General features: G+C 31.2%; 2 protein-coding genes across 2 annotated transcripts; one reads left to right on the top strand and one right to left on the bottom strand.

The window, feature by feature from the left end:
• Window positions 1–1124: 1124 nt before the first annotated feature.
• LOC127730834 (STING ER exit protein-like) lies at window positions 1125–8443 on the bottom strand. Its single transcript, XM_052239440.1, has 7 exons — window positions 8076–8443; window positions 6119–6233; window positions 5344–5385; window positions 3681–3804; window positions 3038–3127; window positions 2477–2569; window positions 1125–1813 (listed from the first exon to the last, which is right to left on the bottom strand). The coding sequence occupies exons 1-7, from the start codon at window positions 8194–8196 to the stop codon at window positions 1766–1768; spliced, it is 633 nt and encodes a 210-aa protein (XP_052095400.1). The 5' UTR covers window positions 8197–8443; the 3' UTR covers window positions 1125–1765.
• A 2323-nt stretch (window positions 8444–10766) lies between these two features.
• On the top strand, window positions 10767–23382 carry LOC127730830 (cyclin-dependent kinase 9-like). Its single transcript, XM_052239434.1, has 4 exons — window positions 10767–10907; window positions 19712–19793; window positions 20772–20862; window positions 21139–23382. The coding sequence occupies exons 1-4, from the start codon at window positions 10816–10818 to the stop codon at window positions 21981–21983; spliced, it is 1110 nt and encodes a 369-aa protein (XP_052095394.1). The 5' UTR covers window positions 10767–10815; the 3' UTR covers window positions 21984–23382.
• The last annotated feature ends 308 nt before the right edge of the window (window positions 23383–23690 follow it).

A 23690-nucleotide genomic window follows, 5' to 3' on the forward strand; every position in this document is an offset into this window, starting at 1 on the left:
CTTGTAGTAAAACTTTATATTTAGGACTATCAACATAAAATCAATGGTCAATAAAGGCCAGACATTTCAGCGTGTGCACTCTTGATATATTATCTTTAAAAATACATTGTAGAAATACACCAGAACTAATGATTCATTTGCAATTAAGCAATGAGATAAGTCACCAGTTGTGCAGAAATTGTCATGTTTGATTCACAATACTTGCCATATCGAGCACTTGGGACATAATCAAAATGAAAAGTAATATCTGATTTACATTATATTCATTTAGCAAAATAATGATCAGATTACATTTACCTGCCTTAGTTTGTTATGAAGATACATAAGAGGGAAATAAACTGTTATCAGTAAGTCTATTTAGTGCACAATACTTTGAACCAAATTAAGGCTCAGGAAACATAGTGTAAGGTTCAATATTGAAGTCAGATATGTAGTTAGTTCTAATAATCATAATGTTACAAGAACTTTTTTGTCAACTTGCCACTGGATGTTAAGCAAACAAAAATCAAGCAATCAATCTTTTTTGGCGACTCACTAGTGGTTCCCTTTTAACTGATCTAATCACAAATTTTAACATGTATACTAAGCAAAAGTTTCTAAGTCAATAGGACATGACTGAGGGGGCCAAATAATCTCCATGGAAATGAGATGTACAAATGTTAATACAACTGCATACCAATATCATAGACTATCACCAGTGGTTCCCCTTAAACTGACCTAATCACAAACATACATTGTTGATGACTCAGACACCATCCAAAACAGTATTTCTAAAGTCTTGCTTTTTTCGACCTCGTCGAAGTGAGACAAAAAGCAATAGATAAATAAAAGTCTAAACAATATACAAACTATATGTCATGTTCTAAATTGCATGAATCTACACAAATTTCTTATTATACCAAATTTTCCAGCCCATGTAGGGTGAATGCCACGCTCTCTGTACACCAAAGAACCATTGCAACAACCCTCTTAGGGATAAGAAGGTGGTCTGTTGCAAGGCAAAAACTCTGCCTCTATTCAGAAATGGTCAAAATCTCCCAAACTTATTAAGATTTTGATAGTTATCTTAATTGTATTCACAAGTTCAAACTTGCATATATTCCACAGTGTAATTACTAAAACTATTGTATTCTCAAATTTTATTCATTAATGAATCTTGATTTTAACAATCATCAATTTATCTTAAAACATGAATAAAATAAAAGCTTCCTCAATTTGTTGACTCATTAATGACAACCAAATTTAAAGAACATACCATTTCACTATCTTCAGACACAGTTAAATCTCTCTAACCTCACATTTAACCCTCAATTATAATTTGTTCTTACTGCCTTTTTTTCATTTAACATCCACATTTGAAATCTCACACCAACCATTCATAAAAAAGTATAACAAAACAGACATTTATTACTTAAATATTTTCCATGAAATCTATGGAAATTGTTGCTTCAAATATGTCAGCTTAGTTCTATACATTACATGAAACATTTCAATACCATTTTAAATTGTCTGCAAACTAACCAGCATCAATACATAGCATATACATAATCCGTTACAAATAAAGATACATTCTATGGACATTTGTGACAAATGTTAGTTTTTACAATCCATTAAATAAATTGCCAGTAAAAACATTTACATATTCAAATAAAAGTATGTATTAAAAAACTTTAAATTACAAAAGATGTATACTTTATATATTGTAGCAGTATGTTGTTTTCATATACACAAACAGCCACATGACCATATCACATGACTATGGTTCTCACTTGTCAATCAAGGTTCCTTTTGTCTTTTTCTTTGCCTCTTCAGCCTAATAATAATACAAGTGTTCCAAAATGTATATTCAAAACAGGAAACAATAACAAAAGCAGACAAAAAAGCAATGCATTTCAAGCTGACTGCTAAGTTTATATATGTACTGACACAAAACAGTCGCTGTACTGGTTCAAGTGAGTATATAGATCTACAGGACAGTAGTTTAATAAGTGTATCTGTATTTTCTTCTTTTTGTGTGTGTGTGTGTAGGGGATATTGCCTTGCAATTGATTATTTCTGATATACAAAATGAGAGATAGTTAAGTTAAAATAAATTGTTTGATAATTGTTTCAACACAAGATATGAAGTCTTGTTTAACTCACCTAGTAAGCTTATACAAAATGCAGTCATGCATAACACTGTATCTTAAACTACTTATATATATATAATTAGTGCACACATGGAGATTTGTTAATTCTATATTTGAAAAATATTGACATCAATTTCCATTATCAATACATTGTGTACAAATAATTTGGATTTTTTTAGATCTCCCACCTGTGATTAACAAATGTTTTATTCATCATGCATAAACTTGTGTTGATTCACACTAAAAAAAAACAAATTGTTTCTTTTAACCCCATGGCAGGTTAAACCTTCAGTTACCAAACCTAATTTAAAAGTGAACTGGTACATACATGACATTAATATAATTACCTCTTCCATCAGCTTTCGTTTATTCATTCCTTTTCTTATTAACTGCTTTTCTATTACTCTGGCATTAGCAGCATATGAGTCAGCTATTTCTTTCTATAAAAATAAATCAATTAGGGTACAACGAAGACTAATGAATTAATATAAGAAATAACAAGAGTCTCTGTTGCTTACATGTACCGGATATCAATGCATTATATTGACTTGTCATACTTGGAAAAGGCATAGTACTTTGGAAATAGAAAGGGCCAAAACAAATGGTCAAAATCCCTTTAGAACTCCATTCTGAAAAGCTTGAGCAATAGTTTTCAACATCCATCCTAACCTGGTTTGTCTGGATGTAGTCACCTAACAAAACATTTAGCATGGTATTATACCAGCCATGTCATTTGCAAGCATTTGATCCTGAAATTGAAATCCTGTGCAGGAAAAAAAAGTCAGGGATAACTTTTCTGTATAGATTAATTTCACAGACAAATACAAACCAAATTTGGGTACAAAATAGTCATGTACCAAGAGAAAAGTTATGATGTGAGCTAATCTGATTGTCATGGAAATACTTACGGCTTCTATTTCATCTTCCTCGTCTTCCACTGTTGATACTGTTACTGAACTGAATTTACCCATGTTCTTTGTGTGTTTAGTCAATGTTACCTTGATAAATAAAAATACCAGAATTATAAGTAATACAAAATATCATTATTCTTATCTAAATTAGTTTTATATCAAATCAAATAATATTTTCCAATAGAACTGAGCATGGCTAGTCTAAATATCATTACCCCTCATGTCAGTACTATGTCAGGGATTTCCAACAATTTCTTTTGGGTCAATTATTTAGTTTTCTTTTTTCCTTCACTCGTTTAAGAGAATGTTTATCTTTTCAGTAATGTGTTAAAGTTAGATTCTGGACCTAAGTCAGGAGCCTGTTGTTCAGTGGTTGTCGTTTTTGGTGTGGTTCATAAGTGTTTCCGTTTTTTATATAGATTAGACCGTTGGTTTTCCTGTTTGAATTGTATTACACTAGTCTTTTTGGGGCCCTTTATAGCTTGCTGTTCGGTGTAAGCCAAGGCTCCATGTTGAAGGCCGTACTTTGACCTATAATTATTTACATTTTACACATTGTGACTTGGATGGATAGTTGTCTCATAGGCACTCATACCACATCTTCTTATTTATATCTAAACTGTTTTCCAATGAAACTCACTTTTTTAGGTTTTGAAATCTGACTATAAACATCTGTTTTTGCTGCATCTCTCTTCAATGCATTGTCAACGATAAACATCACATTACTGTTACCTTGGTGATGATAACACAACCATAGTCCACAACTAGAAAAAGAATAACAGGATAGATAAATCAATTCAATGTCTAAAAGTAAAAAGCATGGCTACAAAATCAAATGCAACTCTAAATGGTCTCCTTACCAAATCTATCTGAACACTAAACATATGTTGAATCCCTAACCTACCAGTCTCAGATAAATATGTGTAACAACTCTATTTGGAGCAGAAATTATATTTCATACTAAGTATTAAAAGCAATCACTTATTATCAAATCATAACTATTCCAATCTGAAGTAAAATAGTGAATTTGGCTACCTTTGCTTAAGCTCTTATCTACTTATCATACCAGTACATATCTCAAATTGTTTAAGAAATTACTATGATTTTTATCTAATAAAAATTTCTGAGGATTTTAGCAAGTGAATGAATCATCAGAATTTGGTCAGACAGACCTAATTTCAGTTACTTTTAAATCATTTTTCTCACATGTATACACGGATAGATGATAATACAGTTGAAGACCAAAGCTGTTGTCATGCATTCCTAATTGTCTCCCTATATTCATGTATCTCATACAAATGATAGTTTTTTTTAGTTTAGTTCAATCCTTTGTGATTTTTTTTTCTGAAATTTTCACCATTTGAAAGCACAACTATTCCAAGTGCTTAATCATAGCTAATGATTGCATCTGCACAGTTTTAGATATCTTAGTTTTCTAGCATATCTTAATCAAACAAAAACTTTAATGTTGATCTCTCAAAATCCCTATATATAAATTAAAGCTATAGTAAATAATGACATTAATGATGAAAGTTGTATTCCAGTCATTGTTTTTAAAGTAATTAGTTATAAAAGTTATGTAGTAGAAATCCCCAAATTTGCAAATAGTTCTTCTTGTGTAAATGTGTAAATGTTGATAATAAAAATAAAAGAATAAGAAATCAATTCAATCTTCATAAAAAAAAAAGATTTTTAATATATGAAAATGAAAGAGAAATCATTGGGTATTTTACATTTTTTGCCACAAATTGTACATCCATCTAAGTCTTGGGGCGCATGATAAATAGCTTAACGTTATCTGATTTTGGCTGAATGCTTATCTATATACTAAGATGAACACCTAACCAAGTTTTGATGTACCTTATACCCTCAAATCCAGTCTGGTTAACATAACGTTAAATGAATGAACAAACTTGAAGAACAAACTTTCTACTTCATTGTATACCCTTCATAAAGTCTGTTGAATATTTGCCTGCTGAATATAGAGCATGTAACTAAAAAACAGTTGTAAAAAAAGACTGGTTCAATGAATGAACAATGTCATAAGGACCAATTTCATTCCAAGTATTTGCCTGACTTAAAGAAAATGAAACATTCAATAAGAATTAACTGTAATCAAACACTTATACAGAATGTAATCAAACACTTCTACAAAATGTTGTCAAACACTCCTACAGACTGTAATCAAACACTTTTACAAAATGTAATCAAACACTCCTACAGAATGTAATCAAACACTTTTACAAAATGTAATCAAACACTCCTACAGAATGTATTCAAACGCTAATTGTACTAACTCTTACTTTTTACATTTCTGTCTATATTGTTTCTCTATGCCTTCAGGTCTGAAACAAAATAAGGTATTGATTCAATTGGAGTACATATCTTAAAATTACCAAGATGCAGACCAAATATAAAATTATTCCCTTTCATAGAGCCAAGAAACCTTTACCTTAAGTGCTTTGTACTGATAATTTACCATCAGTATCTTTGTAGGTCATGTGACCAGATTTATTTTAGAACTTTACTTTATTTAGTTTACAGAAAAATAAAGATACTGCAAATAAGAATTTTCAATTATATATAAAATGTATTGTTTCAAAAGTATATTTAGTAACATGTGCCATTCAAATCAAATCATTATCCTGAATTTGCATGCAATATTTGCCGCAATAACCATCGCTGAAAACAATCAGCCAACCAACACCTTAATGCCAAGTGCTTAGCAGAGTAGCAACATATACAGATGTTCAAGTCTTTGGTTTAACAAGGTCAGAGATAGAACCATGACCTTCTTTTCTATCATGAGACCATGGTTCATGGTTCAGTAATGAAGGATGATGGCAATCAAACAAATTAAAACTAACAATATAACTTTATCTTTAATAGTTAAAGGTTTATATAGATATGTTCAATTAAACATCAAATCATGGCACAAAGACAAGGACCATCACACTACAGCCAGACCATGCAAGGGATAGAAATGATGTTTTGCAAATTTTGTTACACTGCTTTAATAAGCCAAAATAAGCACCCCTAGAAAATAATGTGCTACACAGTAAAATGTTTGTATCTTACCTTTTCAGAAACACAATATCATCTGGTTCACATGTCAGTCTATGTGCATGTTTCTGACTGTCTATTACTCTTGCATTATCTCTTCTTCTCATTGGTAACTTATCCATTGCACAATCTACAAAACAAAAACAAAAATGCATGTGTTGTCGTGCTAATTCAGAAATATAAATCAACATGCAGACATCTTATACGTTCAGGTATTTCACATCCAATCTTTTATGGTAATATTCTATACAAAGCACAAAAATGTCGATATTCACCTCAAAAGCTAACCAAACCTTTAAACAGACTTATTCAGAAGTCTTATAAATATTATAATAGATAATCGATTACACTACAGATAAGATTGTATATTTAATTAGATAATTGGATTAGCTAAGTCAAAGTGATAGAATTAGTGTCATAGTGATCGACAAAGGCATGTGTCAGACATGGGGTCAATTACTTTTGAAAGTAATTAATTACATTCAATTACAATTACAAAATCTTCAATTAAATTACACATTACATTTGAATTTTTTTGACAATGTAATTAATTACTTTCCAATTACTTGGCAAATGTAATTGATTACTTCAATTACTTTTGAAAGGAAAATTTAGAACATGCATTTATTCTAGCATATGTACATAATTATTATACATTGCTTTATAGTAATAACAAATGAGATCTACAGTGACTATTTTCAAATTCAGCCAGTATCAAAGAAGAGTAAAAGTTAAATATCTGGTGTGTTACGGGAATAAAGAAAAAACAAATATAAATCTGAAGTGCACATAATACTTTGTCTATCAGGAATCGTTAGGACTAGATGTTTGGTTTAATTTAATGCGCAAAATGATTAAAAGCCTTATTAAATATTTGGAAAATATTAAATTTTGTTTAATTACCTATTGAAATTTTATGTTTTAATGTATTTCATTGAAAATGATACAAGAAGAGAGCCCTATAGATAAAATTTTATTTTTTTAATTTGATCACAACTTATCAAAATTATTTTTCCTAAAGAAATGATTTAGAAAGTCTGACTTTTTAAAAAATATAATGTAGTTTTAATCACAATTAATTAATCTAAATAAAAATCCTGTACCTAGGGGTATATTTATCTCTCTCTAATTGGCTTAACACCTGTTTAACATGCAAACATAACTGTTGTAAAAACAGTCATTATATAGTTCATGATAAAACAAATAGCCAGAGGTTATATTTATTGATTGACTTATGACCTTTCAAATTGATTATGTTAAATCAACGTCTAACAATATCCATCTGAATATACATGTAGGTAACAAGCTAATTAAGGTATAAGACAGTGACTTACTAATGGTTTCTTTTAAACACAAATTATGGCATGTTTCTACAATATTTTTTTTTTCTTTTTAATATTTTGTTCATTTATTACAAAATAAAGAATCTTCCACGGTTGTGTAATTACAGAAAGATCTTAAAATATGTCGCGTAGATTTTCTTTTTCAATTGCTTCTGGTAAGTAATATATTAATTTGAAATTACGACAGATACATACAGATTATAACGTTTACGATATTTCAGAGTTTAACGTTGCCAAGCGCACAAATCCAAGCAGAATAGTCCATGACGTCATTGTTGTCCAATGAAAAATTAGTATGAAAAAGTACAGGAAATATGTTTATAAAACTATTGACCAGGGTAATAGTCTTTGAAACTGTTGACTGCCAAATAGTCTGTGGAATGAAATAGCACAAATATTTCATTCTTTTTTATATAGAAAAAACATACTGAGGTATAATAAATATATATATATTACTATATACAACAAAATCTCTTAATATAATATGAAAGTATGGCCGACACGACTTTTATTACATGGCCGTATCGACCAAGGCCGAACTGGCCCCATGGCCGAAATGTCTTGGTTCCTACAGATCTATGAGGATCTTCCCCAACCTTTTATAGATACATCTATCATACGTAGTGTACCTAAAATTAGAGACATTTGACCACAGATACAGTAGTATACATATAGAGGCTTTTCTCCTTGATATTCCTCCTGATCTTTGGTGTCAGTACACACTACACTTCTAGAAACAACTTTCGGCATTTTGTTGTTCAATATTACAACATGTTAAACAAAAAATAACGTGCAGAATAAATCCATCTGTATAGTCGTGCCGCTTAAAGCATTAATCAAATGTCAAATTTCAATCTCCCATGCAGAGTTGTGGTCCTTGCTCTCTCTCAGATACAGGTTAATAAAATCATTTTATGTTTTCCATATCTGATTCTCTAATAAGTGCGTTGAGATTTTTTTAGTCATTTTTATAAATTCATTCAATTATTAGATTGTATAAAAAAAAGTTATTCCTGTATTTTGCTATGATGTAAGCGTTAAAGTTTTAGCCAGATTGTTCTTACATAAAATCGATACAGGTATAACTAATAATTTTATGAAACTGCAACGCACCACAACCAACTAGTTCGAAAAAGATGGTATAAAACCTCCTTTTATCTCATTAAAAGTAACTAAAGATTATTTACATCCTACAATCATAATTGGTCAGTCGTGGGCTTTCCATGCTAATCCTCAATCAATCTTCATACAACTCTAAGTCACATAATTGTCAACATCATAACTGGAGAGATTTTTAGAGACTGAAACTCCAAATTTACATGGGATCAAGCAATATACTCCAATACTACTAGCAGATAACAAGGGATACCAATTATATAACCAAAGAAATCATAACACCGTTGAAAAAGAAATCCAGTGGTGGGGTGATTCTGGATATACCACAACAGATGGTCTTCAATATATCAAACGAAATATCAATAGAGCAATAAGACACTTTGGTAACATTTGGATCTGCATGTGGCTTGGTACCTGCGATTTAACCGTCAAAGAGAGAGATTACAAAAATAAATATACGGTCAACATCAGATTCTTCCATTATCCACCTCCGTGCGAAATTTCAAGAAATTGGTCACTTCCTATCAGGCTTCCCAGAAGTTAGGTATACTGTATTGCTGATCAATTTTTCTCTTTACAGTTTCTCTCTATTTTTCTTTAATTTTAACCAATCAAAAACACAAAAAAAAACAATTAAAAAATTATCATTTCTTTAAGGCAATCACTCCTATAGAAAGAGTAAACCAACGATTTTGACTTGCACTTATATGCAGATCTTGTCTTGCTGATCATGTCTATCTTTCTTTTATAGTTTCTACTTCTACTTCTACCAATACGCGGCCACCATCAATAAGTTGATTATTTTGTCACTTTTTGGATGCGCATTTAAAATTTAGACAAAGAATAAATATTGAATAGTTTTCAAGATAGTAGGCAAAAACATAAAATATTGGTAAAAATTGTCATTAAAGAGCAAGAATTCCTACAAGGAGTCGATCGACAATTTCGGCTATATTGACTTATTTGTAGATCAAGTCTTGCTGATCATTCTTGCTTATTTAAGTTTCTATCTATCTATTATATTTTTTTTCAGATATTAGACAAAAACGTAAAAAAATCGGGTAAAATCATCATCAAAGGGAATTAACTCAAATAAGGGGACGTCCAACGATTTCAATAGTATTTAACTTATTTGTAGATCTTGTCTTGCTGATATTTTTTGCTTATTCAAGTCTATCTATATGTTGTAGTTTTTCAGAGTTAATCAAAAACGCTTAAAATCGATAAAAATCGTTATTAGAAAGGGCAATAACTTGAATAAGAAGTCGTCTGAAGATTTCCACCATTGAAGACTTATTTGTAGATCTTGTCTGACTTGCTGATCATTTTTCGTATATAAAGTTTCTATCTATCTATTATAGTTTTTTTCAGATATTAGACAAAAACGCAAAAAAAAATGTTAAAAATTATTACCAAAGGGCAATAACTCTAATACGGGGTATTTATAAGAGCAGAAGTCCATTACTAGACTAGTAATGGACTTCTGATAAGAGTCATTTGTAGATCTTGTCTTGCTGATCCTTTTTGCTTATTTAAGTTTCTGTCTATCTATTATAGTTTTTTTCAGACATAAGCAAAAACGCTAAAAATTGATAAAAACCGCCATTAAAGGACAATAACTCGAATAAGAAGTCTGGCGATTTCCACAATCGTAGACTTATCGGTAGATCTTGTCTTGTTGATCATTTTTGGTTATAAAGTTTCTAGCTATCTATTATAGTTTTTCAGATATAAGCTAAAACGCTAAAAATTGTTAAAAATCGTCATTAAAGGGCAATAACTCGAATAAGGATTCGCGTCTGACGATTTCCACCATGTTGAGTTATTTGTAGTTCTTGTCTTGCTGATCAATTTTGTTATATTTAGTTTCTCTTTATCTATAATAATTTTTCAGATATAAGCTAAAAATGAAAAAAATCGGTAAAATTCGTCTTTTAAGTTCATAAAAGTTCTTTATACAATGACCAAGAAATTTATCACGACATTATCTGAGATGGCTAATGAAGAAAAAGCTTATAATTAGAAATAGAGTAAGCATGGACTTTTCTCTTTTTTTCTTCGTTTCCAATTTAGTATTTGTATTAAATGCTAAGATATTATCTTATTTTTTGGGTTTACATCCTGTACGTTGTTGTGTACTTTTCTTTACTTTTCCTCTGTTATTTGGTTATGACTATACCTTAAATGGTTCTGTAAAGAAACAATGTCATGATACGATAGGTCAAACAAAGCAAGGCTAGTTTATCAACAAAAATGCAAAGAGAAGATCACAATATTCATTATCCTTTCTGTCAGGACTCTAGCAAATATGAAAAGTTGTGCAAAATTGGACAGGGAACTTTCGGGTATAAATATGTAACCTAAAATTTTTCTATGAATCCCACAAAATTTATGCATGCTACAACTTAGTACAAGTATTAACTGATTAAGGATTGTCTGGACCCATTGGCTAAATTTTTCGTGTTTACATCTCAAATAAACCCTGAGTCCAGACAAACCAGTGCATCTGGAAAAGTTTTAAGGTATGACAACCCTCAGATAAATAAAATTCAAATGCATTTGCCATTTAGGCCAAAATAAATTAATAGTGTGTTTCCTATTTCACCTCCAAAAAAATTAGGTAGGGTAGGTAGGTAAAACATTTTATTTTATGAAAACATTTTATTTTTTTTTTCTATTGAAGGGTCGACAGCAGAAAAAAGTTCCAAATCAAATAGTTTGATGTGCGGGCTTCTTTGATATTTAGAATAGTAATTATATCTACAGCTTTTTTAATTTTCTGTTTTTGTTCTGCTTCAGAAATATGAAAATAAACTTTAATGAAAATTTTATGCATTTCATTGGTCGTAAAAGGAAAAGTGTATGTTCTTCCCAATTAATTATCTTAAATAAAAAATGGCAGTGAAAAATCTGGCATGGTATGTTATTATGTTGGGCCTCGTTGAACCTTAAAATTTAAATGTCACACAGGGTTTACATGTGGAAGCAGATAAGTACCCCTTGAAAACACTGTGAACCGATGCTAAGCAGCAGTTAATTATGATTTTTTGAGGGTTAATACTCTGCCCTTGCACCCTCTTTATTTGATATAGAGATGTGGTTGATGTTTGACAGAATGTGATGTTGATTGAAGATTGGGTGGTTCTGACAATATTAAAATTCCAGGTTTTGAGAAGAGTGAGAATGTGAAATCTTTGTCTTATTAATGAGGGTAGTAATGCCCTTTACCGTCAGGCGTCAATCAGTCATTTTCGGCTACCGTTAGCGTCAAATTGGTTAAAATTTTACCTTAATTCGTCAAAATATCCTTATCGTGATTCGTCAGAGCAATGATGTGTATACTATACAAATCCTTGGTCAGAGGTCTCAAATAATTATCGTTACTGTTATTTTTGGAAAAAAATTTACGTGATTCGTCAAAATCAGTCGATTTATTTACCGTCTAAAAGAAAGTGTACATTTTATCTATTTTTTATCGTTATTCTGTTTACGTATATTTGTTCTGCCTAACAGAAGTTCCACTGAAAACTTTGTTATAAACAATGTCATAATATCTGTTCCTGTTGGAACAAATATTCTATACCATTCATTCCGTTAGGAACATATACTGTACTATTTATTCCAGTGGAAATAATATTCCAGAACACTTTTTCCATTTGGAACTTCTATTATGAAGGAACTTCTATTTCGTGGCAATTCGTCATGAAGGTACCCCAATTACGACACTCATTAATCTACTGGTCAAATAAATTGCAGATGTAATTATGACATGATTTTTTTCCCTTTTCTTGTATAAATTGTTATGGGACCAGCCAGAGAAATAAAAAAGAATAAAAGTAGACATGGTGCTGGGGCAGATTCATTTATAAATGAATATGAATCATACACCATGTCTGCCTACTGGGGAAAGCTTCTCAAGTTTCATCTTTCTTGTTCCACATTGTCTGTCCCCTGGCCATCATAAACTAAAAAGCATTGTCTGTCCCCTGGCCATCATAAACTAAAAAGCATTAACAGCCGTTTATGTTGCGTCCTGAGCACAATTCTGTACAACATTCGTAAGAGCATGCTTTACAACAAAAGCTGGATTGATTTTAGCAGTAAATTTGAACTCATTTTACTATAAAATTGTTAGTCAATTTACCGACAGATACAGTCTGTCCAACCTGAAACGAGTCTGACTTTTGGTCCAAAGAAGTACAGGTACAAAACGAGATTTTGTTAATATATGTATATATACTGAATACTCTATTCGTAATATATACAAATATTTAAAAAATCTCGCTTGTACCTGTTCAAAGAAGTTGACTGTTGAGCAAAGTGCGTCAACTTCGTTTTTTTTTTGTCTATAGATCCATCATGATGTTCTTCAAAAAGATTTATCATATCGTTATTATCCGGAATCGATGTCATTATATTTTGCGTCAATGTGAACACATTTCGCATATTTGACAGCTAATACGCTACACGTTTTCCGAAAAGCCATGCTTGTTTATTTAAAATCTTGGTCCTTGAAACGCTTTACTTATCCATATTGGTCGTTATTATCAAACGCTTTGAAGATCAGTAGTATTCTAAACAAATAATCGGATCCGGACAGATTGAAAAATCCGGATTTTGAATTTTTATTTTTATTTTTGTCAATAAAATGTTTAGGGTCGGCGTCGGAAACGGAGGTAGGGTCGGGAAACCGGAAACACACCATTTATTTATTTTGGCCTTATGTTCTAGATTAAACTTGCTGGATTTTGCTGAGCACTTTTTTCGTCCCTGCAGAAGATGATAAAATCAACAAATACCCGAGTTTCACTTGATATGGTCCACTCGGTCACAAAGTTTAATTCACTCATTTTTGTCACATTTCTACTGTCCCTCTATTGTCCATGTCAATCAATACAGTTCACTTCAGTTACATGTATTACGGGATCTTCTGTACTTGGCGACAATACTGGAACAAAATTTTATACCAGTATTGCATTCCAGTAGTATACGAGTATTGTGATGGCCAAGTACAGAAAATCCTTATTATCTATGGGAAATTAAATTCCAATTTTGTTTATTTTGACACCTTTCTTTCATGTCTGTAGCAGTGGAAAAAAATTTCTCTGCAATAGATAAGTGCAAAATCAAATTAGTTTTTGATATTCTGAAACATAAAAATGCATTTGAATTCTACATTGTATATATGTAGGTCATGTCATGCCATAAAAATATCTAGATGCAAAGTTTTGTCTGTGCGTGAGAAAATTCTGTGTTATAAATATGGCCATTTGTGCTAAAGGAGCTACCATTTGATTTTTATGGGGGGGGCTAGGATGAAAAATTTTGTCCTGCCTCTTTTATTTTTCCCTCTATTCGGTCCAGCCTTTTTATTTTTCACTCTATTCGGTCCTGCCTTTTTTTTTTAATTTATCCTGACTTTTTTTATTTAACTAAATTGTCATCCTGCCTTTTTTTTTGTGCAAATAATCTCATCCTGCCTTTTTTTTCAAATTTCATCCTAGCCCCCCCCCCCCCCCCCCCCCCCCCCCCCCCCATAAAAATCAAATGGTAGCTCAACATATGGATAGTGATCCGGCGGCAGCGTTAGCTAACTTCTTAAAAGCTTTATATTTTAGAAGGTGGAAGGTCTGCATGCTTCATACTTTGTATATGGATGCCTCATGTTACGAAGTTTCCGTCAGTCACATGTCCAATGTCCTTGACCTCATTTTCATGGTTCAGTGACTACTTGAAAAAAAGTTAGGATTTTTTGTAGTGTTAAATTCTCTTTTATTATAAGTAATAGGATAACTATATTTGGTATGTGCGTACTTTGCAAGGTCCTCATGCCCGTCAGGCAGTTTTCACTTGACCTCGACCTCATTTCATGGATCAGTGAACAAGGTTAAGTTTTGGTGGTCAAGTCCATATCTCAGATACTATAAGCAATAGGTCTAGTATATTCAGTGTATTGAAGGACTGTAAGGTGTACATGTCCAACTGGCAGGTGTCATCTGACCTTGACCTCATTTTCATGGTTCAGTGGTTATAGTTAAATTTTTGTGTTTTGGTCTGTTTTTCTTATACTGTATGCAATAGGTCCACTATATTTGGTGTATTGAATGATTTTAAGGTGTACATGTCTGTATGGCAGGTGTCATCTGACCTTGACCTCATTTTCATGGTTCAGTGGTCAAAGTTAAGTTTTTGAGTTTTGGTCTTTTTTTCTAATACTATATGCAATAGTTCAATTATATTTGGTGTATGGAAATATTTTATGATATATTTGTCAGTCACACAGGTTTTTTTTTACCTTGACCTCATTTTCAAGGTCCATTGCTCAGTGTTAAGTTTTTGTGTTTTGGTCTGCTTTTCTTAAACTATAAGCAATAGATCAACTATATTTGTTGTATGGAAGAATTGTTAGCTGTACATGCCTGCCTAGCATGGTTCATCTGACCTTGACCTTATTTTCATGGTTCATTGGTCAATGTTTAGTTTACTTGGTTAATGTTAAGTTTATGTGACAGTTGTAATAAAGCTTTATATTTAGGACTATCAACATAATATCAATGATTAGTAAAGAAGGCGAGACTTTTCAGCGTGTGCACTCTTGTTGATTAACCTTATGTTTTTTTTAAAAAGAAAAGTTGGCAGCCAATAGTCTATTTACCAATTCTGTAATTGACCCTGTAATACGCTTGATTCCAATTGTTATGTTGCCATCAAAGTATTTGGTTTAACATGACATTATACATTTGAAGTTACAATCAAATATATATTACATTTGTACATCATTTATGAGTTTGTTGGGCATAAAATCTACATCAGTACTTTTAGCAAAAGGATGAACATCTTAAATATGGAATAATTCCATAAATGATAAAGGAAAAAATAAATACCATTCTGTAGGTATAGGTTTCAATAAATAATAAGAAATAAATGACATCATGATCTGAAATCTGTGTACAGTACCATTCAAACGGATCAGCTCTCCCACACCCTACACCAAGGAAAATTTCGGAGTCACTCCGAGAAACTCCGATATTTCTCCCAAAATGTTGGGAGGAATTTAGGAGTAATCTCTCCCAAAATCGCTTAAATGTTAATTGTGATAGCGAGCTCACTCCCAACACCAAGGAATTAATTGCCCTAATCCTACTTTAATCTATGCCGGCACACGACTGATAGGGTAATTGGATTACCTGATGTCATAAACAATTATATTTCCGGTCTACTGTACCAGTTTAAGTGTCAAACAAGTGTATAATTTTAAATGTCTTTTTATATTGGTTAAGTTTAATTTTTGTGTTAAAAATAAGTTAAAATATTTTCGTATTTCTTGCTTGCTAATCTAAAAATACCTTTACTTAAATGGACTTGCTTGTTTAAAAAAACGGACATTACCGAAAAAGGTTTATAAAATTTTGTGGAAAATGTGGAAAAAAATGCGAAATTCTACTTCAAAGCTGAATAAATGTGTGCAGTTTAAAGAAAATTACGTGTCTCAAAGTTTTGTATACAAGTAAAAAAGAAAATATTATTCACCATTCGTTATGATTAATAAGTCTACGGCATTTTCTTTTTATGATTATCTAATTGCTTGAAACAAATAAAAGATTTAAAAGCAAAATGTTGTTGTTAATTCTTTCAATTGCATTAAAGTTTTATAAAAAACATTTACGAAAAGGGACATACTTGTGTAAAAATAAACGGAAACTACCGCTGATTAAATGTGATTAGTTTAAAGAAAATTAAGCGTCTCAAAGTTTTGTATATGCAAGTAAAAAAGAAAATATTATTCACCATTCTTTATGCTTAATAAGTCTACGGCATTTTATTTTTATGATTTGTTGGCATTACTTTAGGATAATAATACATTTCGGCTACAACAGGAATACCTCCGCAGCTGCACAATGACTCGTCTTTGCATAATATTTATTTACGCACAATGAATGTAAACTTGTGTGTTGTATTTTGGACAGCACTTGATCTTAAAAGATTTTAAAATGATTAATTTGCCGTGGGAAGACAATTCCACGATACACATCTCAGTGATCAACAGTGTGTGGTTGAACTTCGCTCACAATATTAAATGCTAAAAATAGCTGACATCAATTTTATCCACAGCACGAGATCTTTATATGGCGGGAAATAATATCACGTACCAGTAAACTCAGGTGACCTCTCTGAACGACCGTGGGAAAATTCATTCAGGTTTTTAAAGTTGCTTTGTATTAATGATTGACATTTTTGTACGTTAGTATTGAAGCTCTAGAAGGTCCTTTTACAATTGATTAACCAGAATCTAAAATATAATCCTTTTCCGAATAAACAAACACACGTCTTCTTTAACTATTTTATTTTAGTTTTATCAGTCAAAACAGGACGGGGGCCTCGGTGGCCAAGTGGTCTAAGTAGTTACTACTGTAATCACTAGCCAGTCAACACTGAGGTTGTGAGTTCGAACCCAGCTCGTGCGGGTGCACTCGACTGCAATCTTAATTGACTAGGATTGTCAGTTTTCCTATGGAAGGTCGGTGGTTTTCTTCGGGGCACTCTGGCTTCCTCCACCAATAAAAACTGGCCGCCACGAAATAGCCCAAAAGCGGTGCTTAAAAGTGGCATTAAAACACCAAAAATCAAAATCAAATCAAAACAGGACGTAGACCTGAACATTAGTTATACGTCCATGGTCAACAATATAAATTTATTGTCAATGAAAACACGATGCATGTCGTTAAGTTGGGCGTTGGTAGAGATCCTCTGTGAAAATGTGTAGATCGTTAAAATCCTGTCCACTTATTTTTTCATGTAACATCTGGGTACACGATATAATTTCATTTTAATATTTTTCGTATATATATTTGATTTTTTTCTATAGTAATTGTTGAAAAAGTTCATTTTTTTTCATTTCGCCAAGGACTTTTAACGAGCAGTGAAATACGGATTGCGCTAATCCAATTTTTAAAAAAAATAATTAAAGATCAATAACAGAGATAAACGCATGATTTTTATACGCCTGTTTACAGGACGTATTATGGTATACCGTTGACCATCTGTCCGTCCGTCTGTCTGTCCTTCCGTCCGTCGTCAACATGTCGGACATTAACTCAGAAAAGCTTTAATCAATATGCATGAAACTTTGGTGAATTGTTTATATCTATTGACGTGAGCTCCCTTTCGTTTTTTATAAATTTCAAATTTACTGTTTCCGAGTTTTGGGGTTTTATTCATTAAAAAAGGGGGGATTTTCCAGTTTTCCGACATTTACTCAAGAATGCTTTCACCAACTTGCAAGAAATTTTGGTGAATTGTTTATATCTATTGACATGAGCTTCCTTTCGATTTTTATAAATTTTAGATTTTACGTTTCCTAGTTACAGGGTTTTATTCATAAAAAAAGGGTGATTTACCAGTTTTCGGACAATAACTAAAAAATGCTTTCAGCAGTTCTCATGAAACTTTGGTGAATTGTTTATATCTGTTGATGTAAGCTCTCTTTAGAATTTTATAAATTTTAGATTTTACATTTCTGAGTTATGGGGTTTTATTTATTAATAAAGGGGGGATTTTCCAGTTTTCGGACAATAACTCAAAAATGCTTTCAGCAGTTCACATGAAACTTTGGTGAATTATTTATAGCTATTGATAAAATCTCCCTATGGATTTTCATAAATTTCCAATATGACATTAAGAAGAAATTGAACTTTATTTGTTTATAGTCTGACAACAAATTTACTAAGTATTGCGCAACAGCACAGTGTATTGCACAACTGCAAGAAATCTTTAATTGAATATAAATTCAATTCATATAACCAATTTCAAGTTCTTTGACTACATTTATTCAGAAACCTATAATATGTCAAATATTTAATTACAATCCAAATTCAGACCTGTATCAAGCTTGAATATTGTGTCCATTTCTGCCCCAACTGTTCAGGGTTGGACCTCTGCAGGCGTATCCAGCTGCGCTCAGCGAAGCAGTTTATTTTCCATATAATTAATTAAGTTGTCAATGTTGTGTTGTGCCTGGGCGGGGAAGTTCTCTCAGTGTTTTGTTTTCACGAATAAAGGGCATGCATACAAAACTTATTCCCTTTGTTCAACAGAGTTGTCACTTTACAGTTTCTTTTCAGAATTCAAATAATTCAAGTCGGTCATGTACCGAGGTAGTGAAACATAATATTTTACATGATTGTAATATACATATGCACCTGAAATTGCTTACTGAGAAAGTCATAAAAGATTCTAATTGTGGTAAAATCATCTTTGTTGAAAGGACACAAAGTATGACCTGACCAGACTATAATAGAAATACAAAACAAGTTTTTTCTTCGTATTTTTATTCGTTTGTAAGTTTTATTTCAAATGACAATGACATAAGGCAAAAGCGTATAAGAATAATTATCTTATGCTGAATGATAATGTCACATCTTTATCTGTCAAAGAAAGGAAAACATTTGTTAAAATTTTAATACCGTGTTTTTAAAGCACACAGGTGCAATCAAGATCGATTAAATGTACATAGGTAAATAATCTGGCTAATCCGATAATGTTGTCACGCGTCGTTAATTTTTAGGACATCCGATGGGCAATAAACCAATTAACAGTCACACGGTGTTGGGAGAGAATCTTTGGAGGAAATTGGGAGTATAATCCTCGGTACGCAGTGTGATTCCGAAAAACACGGAAATCGAAAAAAAACGATCTTGAATCAATTTGTTTAAATGGTACTGTATAGTGTAAGAGTATTTCTGGTGTAGTAAATGATATAAATCAATCATATTAGAGCCCCATTTGTAGGTGTTGTTTCTCTTAGGAGGGACATGCATATTCATTGACAATGTAGAGCAAGCAGAAAGAGCAAATAAATCTCTGCATAAAGTATGTAATCTTTTAAGTTTTTCAAATCTTGTAATTACATTTAATCATTATCTTATGTTAAGCTAAAACTTTTGATATCAATAATTATTTTTCATTAAAAATTGGTTAAAATGAGTCAAGGATCCTTCAGACTTTCAGTTTGTGAGTTAATCACCCCAGTTTACACATCAATAACCTCTAGAAAAAATGTGTATAATCCTATAATGAAAATACATGACTTGCCACTAATGGAAGTATCTTTGAATTAATGCAAACTTTATAGTACTTATCCTGATTTCAGGGAAGTATTCAAAGCCAGAGATAGGAATACAAAGAGGCTTGTTGCTATGAAAAAGATACTCATGGAAAATGAAAAGGAAGGGGTATGTAAGATACAATGTAGATCTATTACTAATTAAAAAAAATTGGCTGTTAAATTGTGTTGTGCTGTACTTAGATGAGCATATGTAAATCCAAAATTGATATATATATATATATATAAAGTAGTTGGCATAGCTTTATATGATACTTTTTAGTTTCAGTAAATGTATAATTTCTAATTTGAATTCTTGGTAAAATGATGGAAATTTTAGATCTTATGTTGAGTTTTGTTATTGACTGGGTACCCTGAACGAAATAAAATGATAAAACATGAATTCAATACAGGTAACCTTCTTATAATGGTTGCAATCTTTATAAAAGGTAGTTCAGTAGGAGCTATACTGTATGCTTGAAATACTTTAAAGCCTCCACAATCTTAATGAAATGAGGAAAAGTTTACATCAAATTTCATATCTCAGTTTTAATTTTAAGGTCATTATAATTAAAGTTTAAAACAGCTATGATATTTGCTGCAGTGGACCACAAGTCAAGGTCTTTCTTTTATCATATTACACCCAAAATTGCATTGACTGATTGAGTCTTCAAGTATATATGGGTTTGTATAAACTAAATTGATCATTTTTTGGGGTTTAACCTTGATTTCTTAATTACATTTAAACATGCAGGTGCACTTTATAAGGTCATCATTCAAATCAAGAAAATCTAACAAATTCCTCTTCAACTTTCTGCTGCAGCTAGTTTACATTAATGTTTATACATTTTTGTTTTATATATTTTTATTACATACAAATATTTCTACAAGTATGAACTATTGGCCTGTTTCAGATAATTGTCTACTGTCTTCCAGCTTAGCTGACAAAACTACTCACGTACAGAAGATATCACACACAAAATATTAAGACATTATATACATGTGTATATATGAATATGAAAAAAATATTTATATTAGATATGCTTACATTTAATTTATGACTTTGATTCAAGTAGAAGCATATTCAAATTTGAGTTTTATTTTTTAGTTTCCAATCACTGCTTTGAGGGAGATCAAGATATTGCAGTTACTTAAACATGACAATGTGTTAAATTTAGTAGAGATTTGTAGATCTAAAGGTAAAATTATTAGAAGTAAAATACATGTATAAGATAGTCTTAAAATTGTAAAACAAAACATTCTGTGTAATTGAAACTGATTTTTCTCTTAGAGTTGTCCAGTTGCAGTCATATATTATTTGACTTTCATAGCCTCAAAGGCTAAACAATGGTTTTTATTCATTTGAATTAGCAATATTAAATATATAAAGTGAAATTTATTCTCATTATCCAATTTTTAGTGGAAGTATTTATAATAGACAAAAATTTTAAGTTGTACAACTTCTTTCTTTTCAGCAACACCATACAACAGATATAAAAGCACATTCTATATGATCTCAGACTTTTGTGAACATGATCTGGCAGGATTACTCTCAAATACAAATGTCAAATTTAATTTAGGTGAAATAAAAAAAATTGTTCAACAGTTGCTGAATGGACTTTATTTCTTGCACAGTAATAAAATTCTGCATCGAGACATGAAAGCTGCCAATATTCTGATAACCAAAAATGGTGTATTGAAGTTAGCTGACTTTGGACTTGCTCGATCTTTTAGTTTAAGTAATAAAGGCAACCCAAACAGATATACTAATCGTGTTGTCACATTATGGTATAGACCACCAGAACTATTATTGGGTGAACGGGACTATGGTCCAGGAATTGATATGTGGGGAGTTGGATGCATCATGGCAGAAATGTGGACGCGTACTCCAATTATGCAAGGCCGAACAGAGCAGCATCAGTTGCAGTTAATCAGTCAACTTTGTGGATCAATCACAAAGGAGGTGTGGCCAAACGTAGAAAAACTCCCTCTGTGGGGAAAAATTGATCTGATATCTGGTCAGAGGAGGAAAGTAAAAGACAGATTGAATTATTATGTTAAAGATCAGTATGCTTTGGAGATGCTTGACAGACTGTTGACGATAGATCCAACAAAAAGAATAGATGCTGATACTGCACTGAACCATGACTTTTTCTGGACTGATCCAATGCCAATTGATTTGAGCACTACTTTATCAAAACACACAACTTCAATGTTTGAATATTTAGCACCAAGAAGACCTGGTACCCGTCAGCCTGCTCCAAATGCACCTGGTAAACCAGCACACAATCCAGACCAACATTTTGAACGTGTTTTCTGAACTTTATTATATGTACTATGTTAGGGTATATTATATGTTCATGTTATTTACCTTTTTTTTAAATTATGTTGTAAAAACTGTTTACACATAGTCATTTTAATCATTTCTACAAAAGCAAAGTTAAAAACTTCTTCATGTTACAATGTATCTACGAAACAAGCATATGTCTTGCATGTACTAGATATTCTATTTAGTGCATTTCATTTTCTCAATTTTTTCATTCTCTGTTTAACAGTGGTGATGTTAGATTTATAATTCTTGATAATTCCTCTATCTTCATTTTGTAATGAGATGTGACATACCTCTCATGATATTCTAAATATTAACAAGTTATTGTGTCTAAAATGGAAAGGCCAATGAAGTACCAATTTTTTAAGCTGGATATTGATACATTTTTTGCATTTTATTTATACGAAAAATCTTCCTCACAGTCATGCAATATGTTTGTTGTACATTGTAGCTCTAAAATTTAGTTATCAAAAGGGACAAAAAGCAAACATTAAGATGTTGAATTAAGCTTGATTTAAAAATATTTCAATGCACCAAGAGTAATTTAAAATTATCTCAAAATTCACAATTTTATCTTAAAATTTACACTACATGAAAAATTGCTTTTTTCCACATTATTCAATGGTAGGTTGCCTGACATCAGTAGTTTTTATTGCTTTGAATGGATTCACGATTCAGTAAGCAAAAACTGTATTATGACTTTAATGCAGACTTTGTTGTCCATTTTGAAATATTAGATTTTGTTTTTTCAATAGTCTTTTATAGCTTACCAACAGTATAGATTTTCTGATGATTTTAAGGCTGTAAAATGATTTGTAGTTTTTTACATACCTCTTTTATTTCTATAGTTGTCAATGTGTTGTCTCAATCAAAACCAGTGTTACACAGTGCTCGAAGGTAAATGATACATACAAAAAAAAAGAAATAAAACCGATAATTATTTACATTAATATCTTGTTAAGATTTTAAGTTGTATACCGTATAAATGTGCATATGGAGATTTGAAAATTTTACATTAATTATAAACTTAATCTGCAAATATTTACATATAATACTTTTGCCTTGTTAACTTGCTTACAAAGCAAATAAACCTCCATGATTTTATGCAATTTTACAAATTTTTTTTATTTAATGGAAACTTTTATCTTTTGTTGTCTTCTTAATCTATTGGTCTATATCAGAATTGTGATTATCAGATCTTTTTAAGATACCTAAATACTAAATGTTTCTAGAGTTGATAGATTTTACAATAATGGACATGTTTTGTACACTATTTAAACCTTTATCAAGAAGAATTACCATTTTTGTTATGTGTTTGATCAGTTTTACATGAACATTTTATGTATATTTATATATTACAAATATTACATTAAAAATAATTTGCCTTTAATTTCTTTTTAATGTTGTTTGCTTTTTTCTGTAAGGTTGGGAATTCTTGTGATGAAATATTATCGTTCTTTGGACAGAAATTTTCATTCTTTCCAGTATGCTATTGATTATAAGTTCTGCAGAAAATGTTTTAATGAATAATAGCATAATAAGGAAAATATAAACCAAAATATCATATTAATTGAAAAATAATGCTTTATAAATTTTGTGCGTCTGAAGCATTTTTCTGGATTTACCTTCTCTAGGAATGCTCAATCCCTAAACCTGTAAAGTGAGGAGCTATATGAGGAAAATAGACCTATAACGTAT

The sequence above is a fragment of the Mytilus californianus genome, unplaced genomic scaffold (genome assembly GCF_021869535.1).
Source record: "Mytilus californianus isolate M0D057914Y unplaced genomic scaffold, xbMytCali1.0.p SCAF_2, whole genome shotgun sequence".
Lineage (NCBI taxonomy): Eukaryota > Metazoa > Mollusca > Bivalvia > Mytilida > Mytilidae > Mytilus > Mytilus californianus.

What these genes read in the sequence shown, in the direction of transcription:
- LOC127730834 (XM_052239440.1), bottom strand. Translation starts at nt 8,196, where the DNA reads ATGCCGAAAGTTGTTTCTAGAAGTGTAGTGTGTACTGACACCAAAGAT. An exon ending in TATAGACAGAAATGTAAAAA is followed by an intron (nt 3,805 to 5,343) that starts GTAAGAGTTAGT and finishes TTCTTTTTCTAG; the next exon opens with TTGTGGACTATGGTTGTGTT. An exon ending in AACGAAAGCTGATGGAAGAG is followed by an intron (nt 1,814 to 2,476) that starts GTAATTATATTA and finishes TATTATTATTAG; the next exon opens with GCTGAAGAGGCAAAGAAAAA.
- LOC127730830 (XM_052239434.1), top strand. Translation starts at nt 10,816, where the DNA reads ATGCAAAGAGAAGATCACAATATTCATTATCCTTTCTGTCAGGACTCT. An exon ending in TGGAAAATGAAAAGGAAGGG is followed by an intron (nt 19,794 to 20,771) that starts GTATGTAAGATA and finishes TTTATTTTTTAG; the next exon opens with TTTCCAATCACTGCTTTGAG. An exon ending in AGAGATTTGTAGATCTAAAG is followed by an intron (nt 20,863 to 21,138) that starts GTAAAATTATTA and finishes CTTTCTTTTCAG; the next exon opens with CAACACCATACAACAGATAT.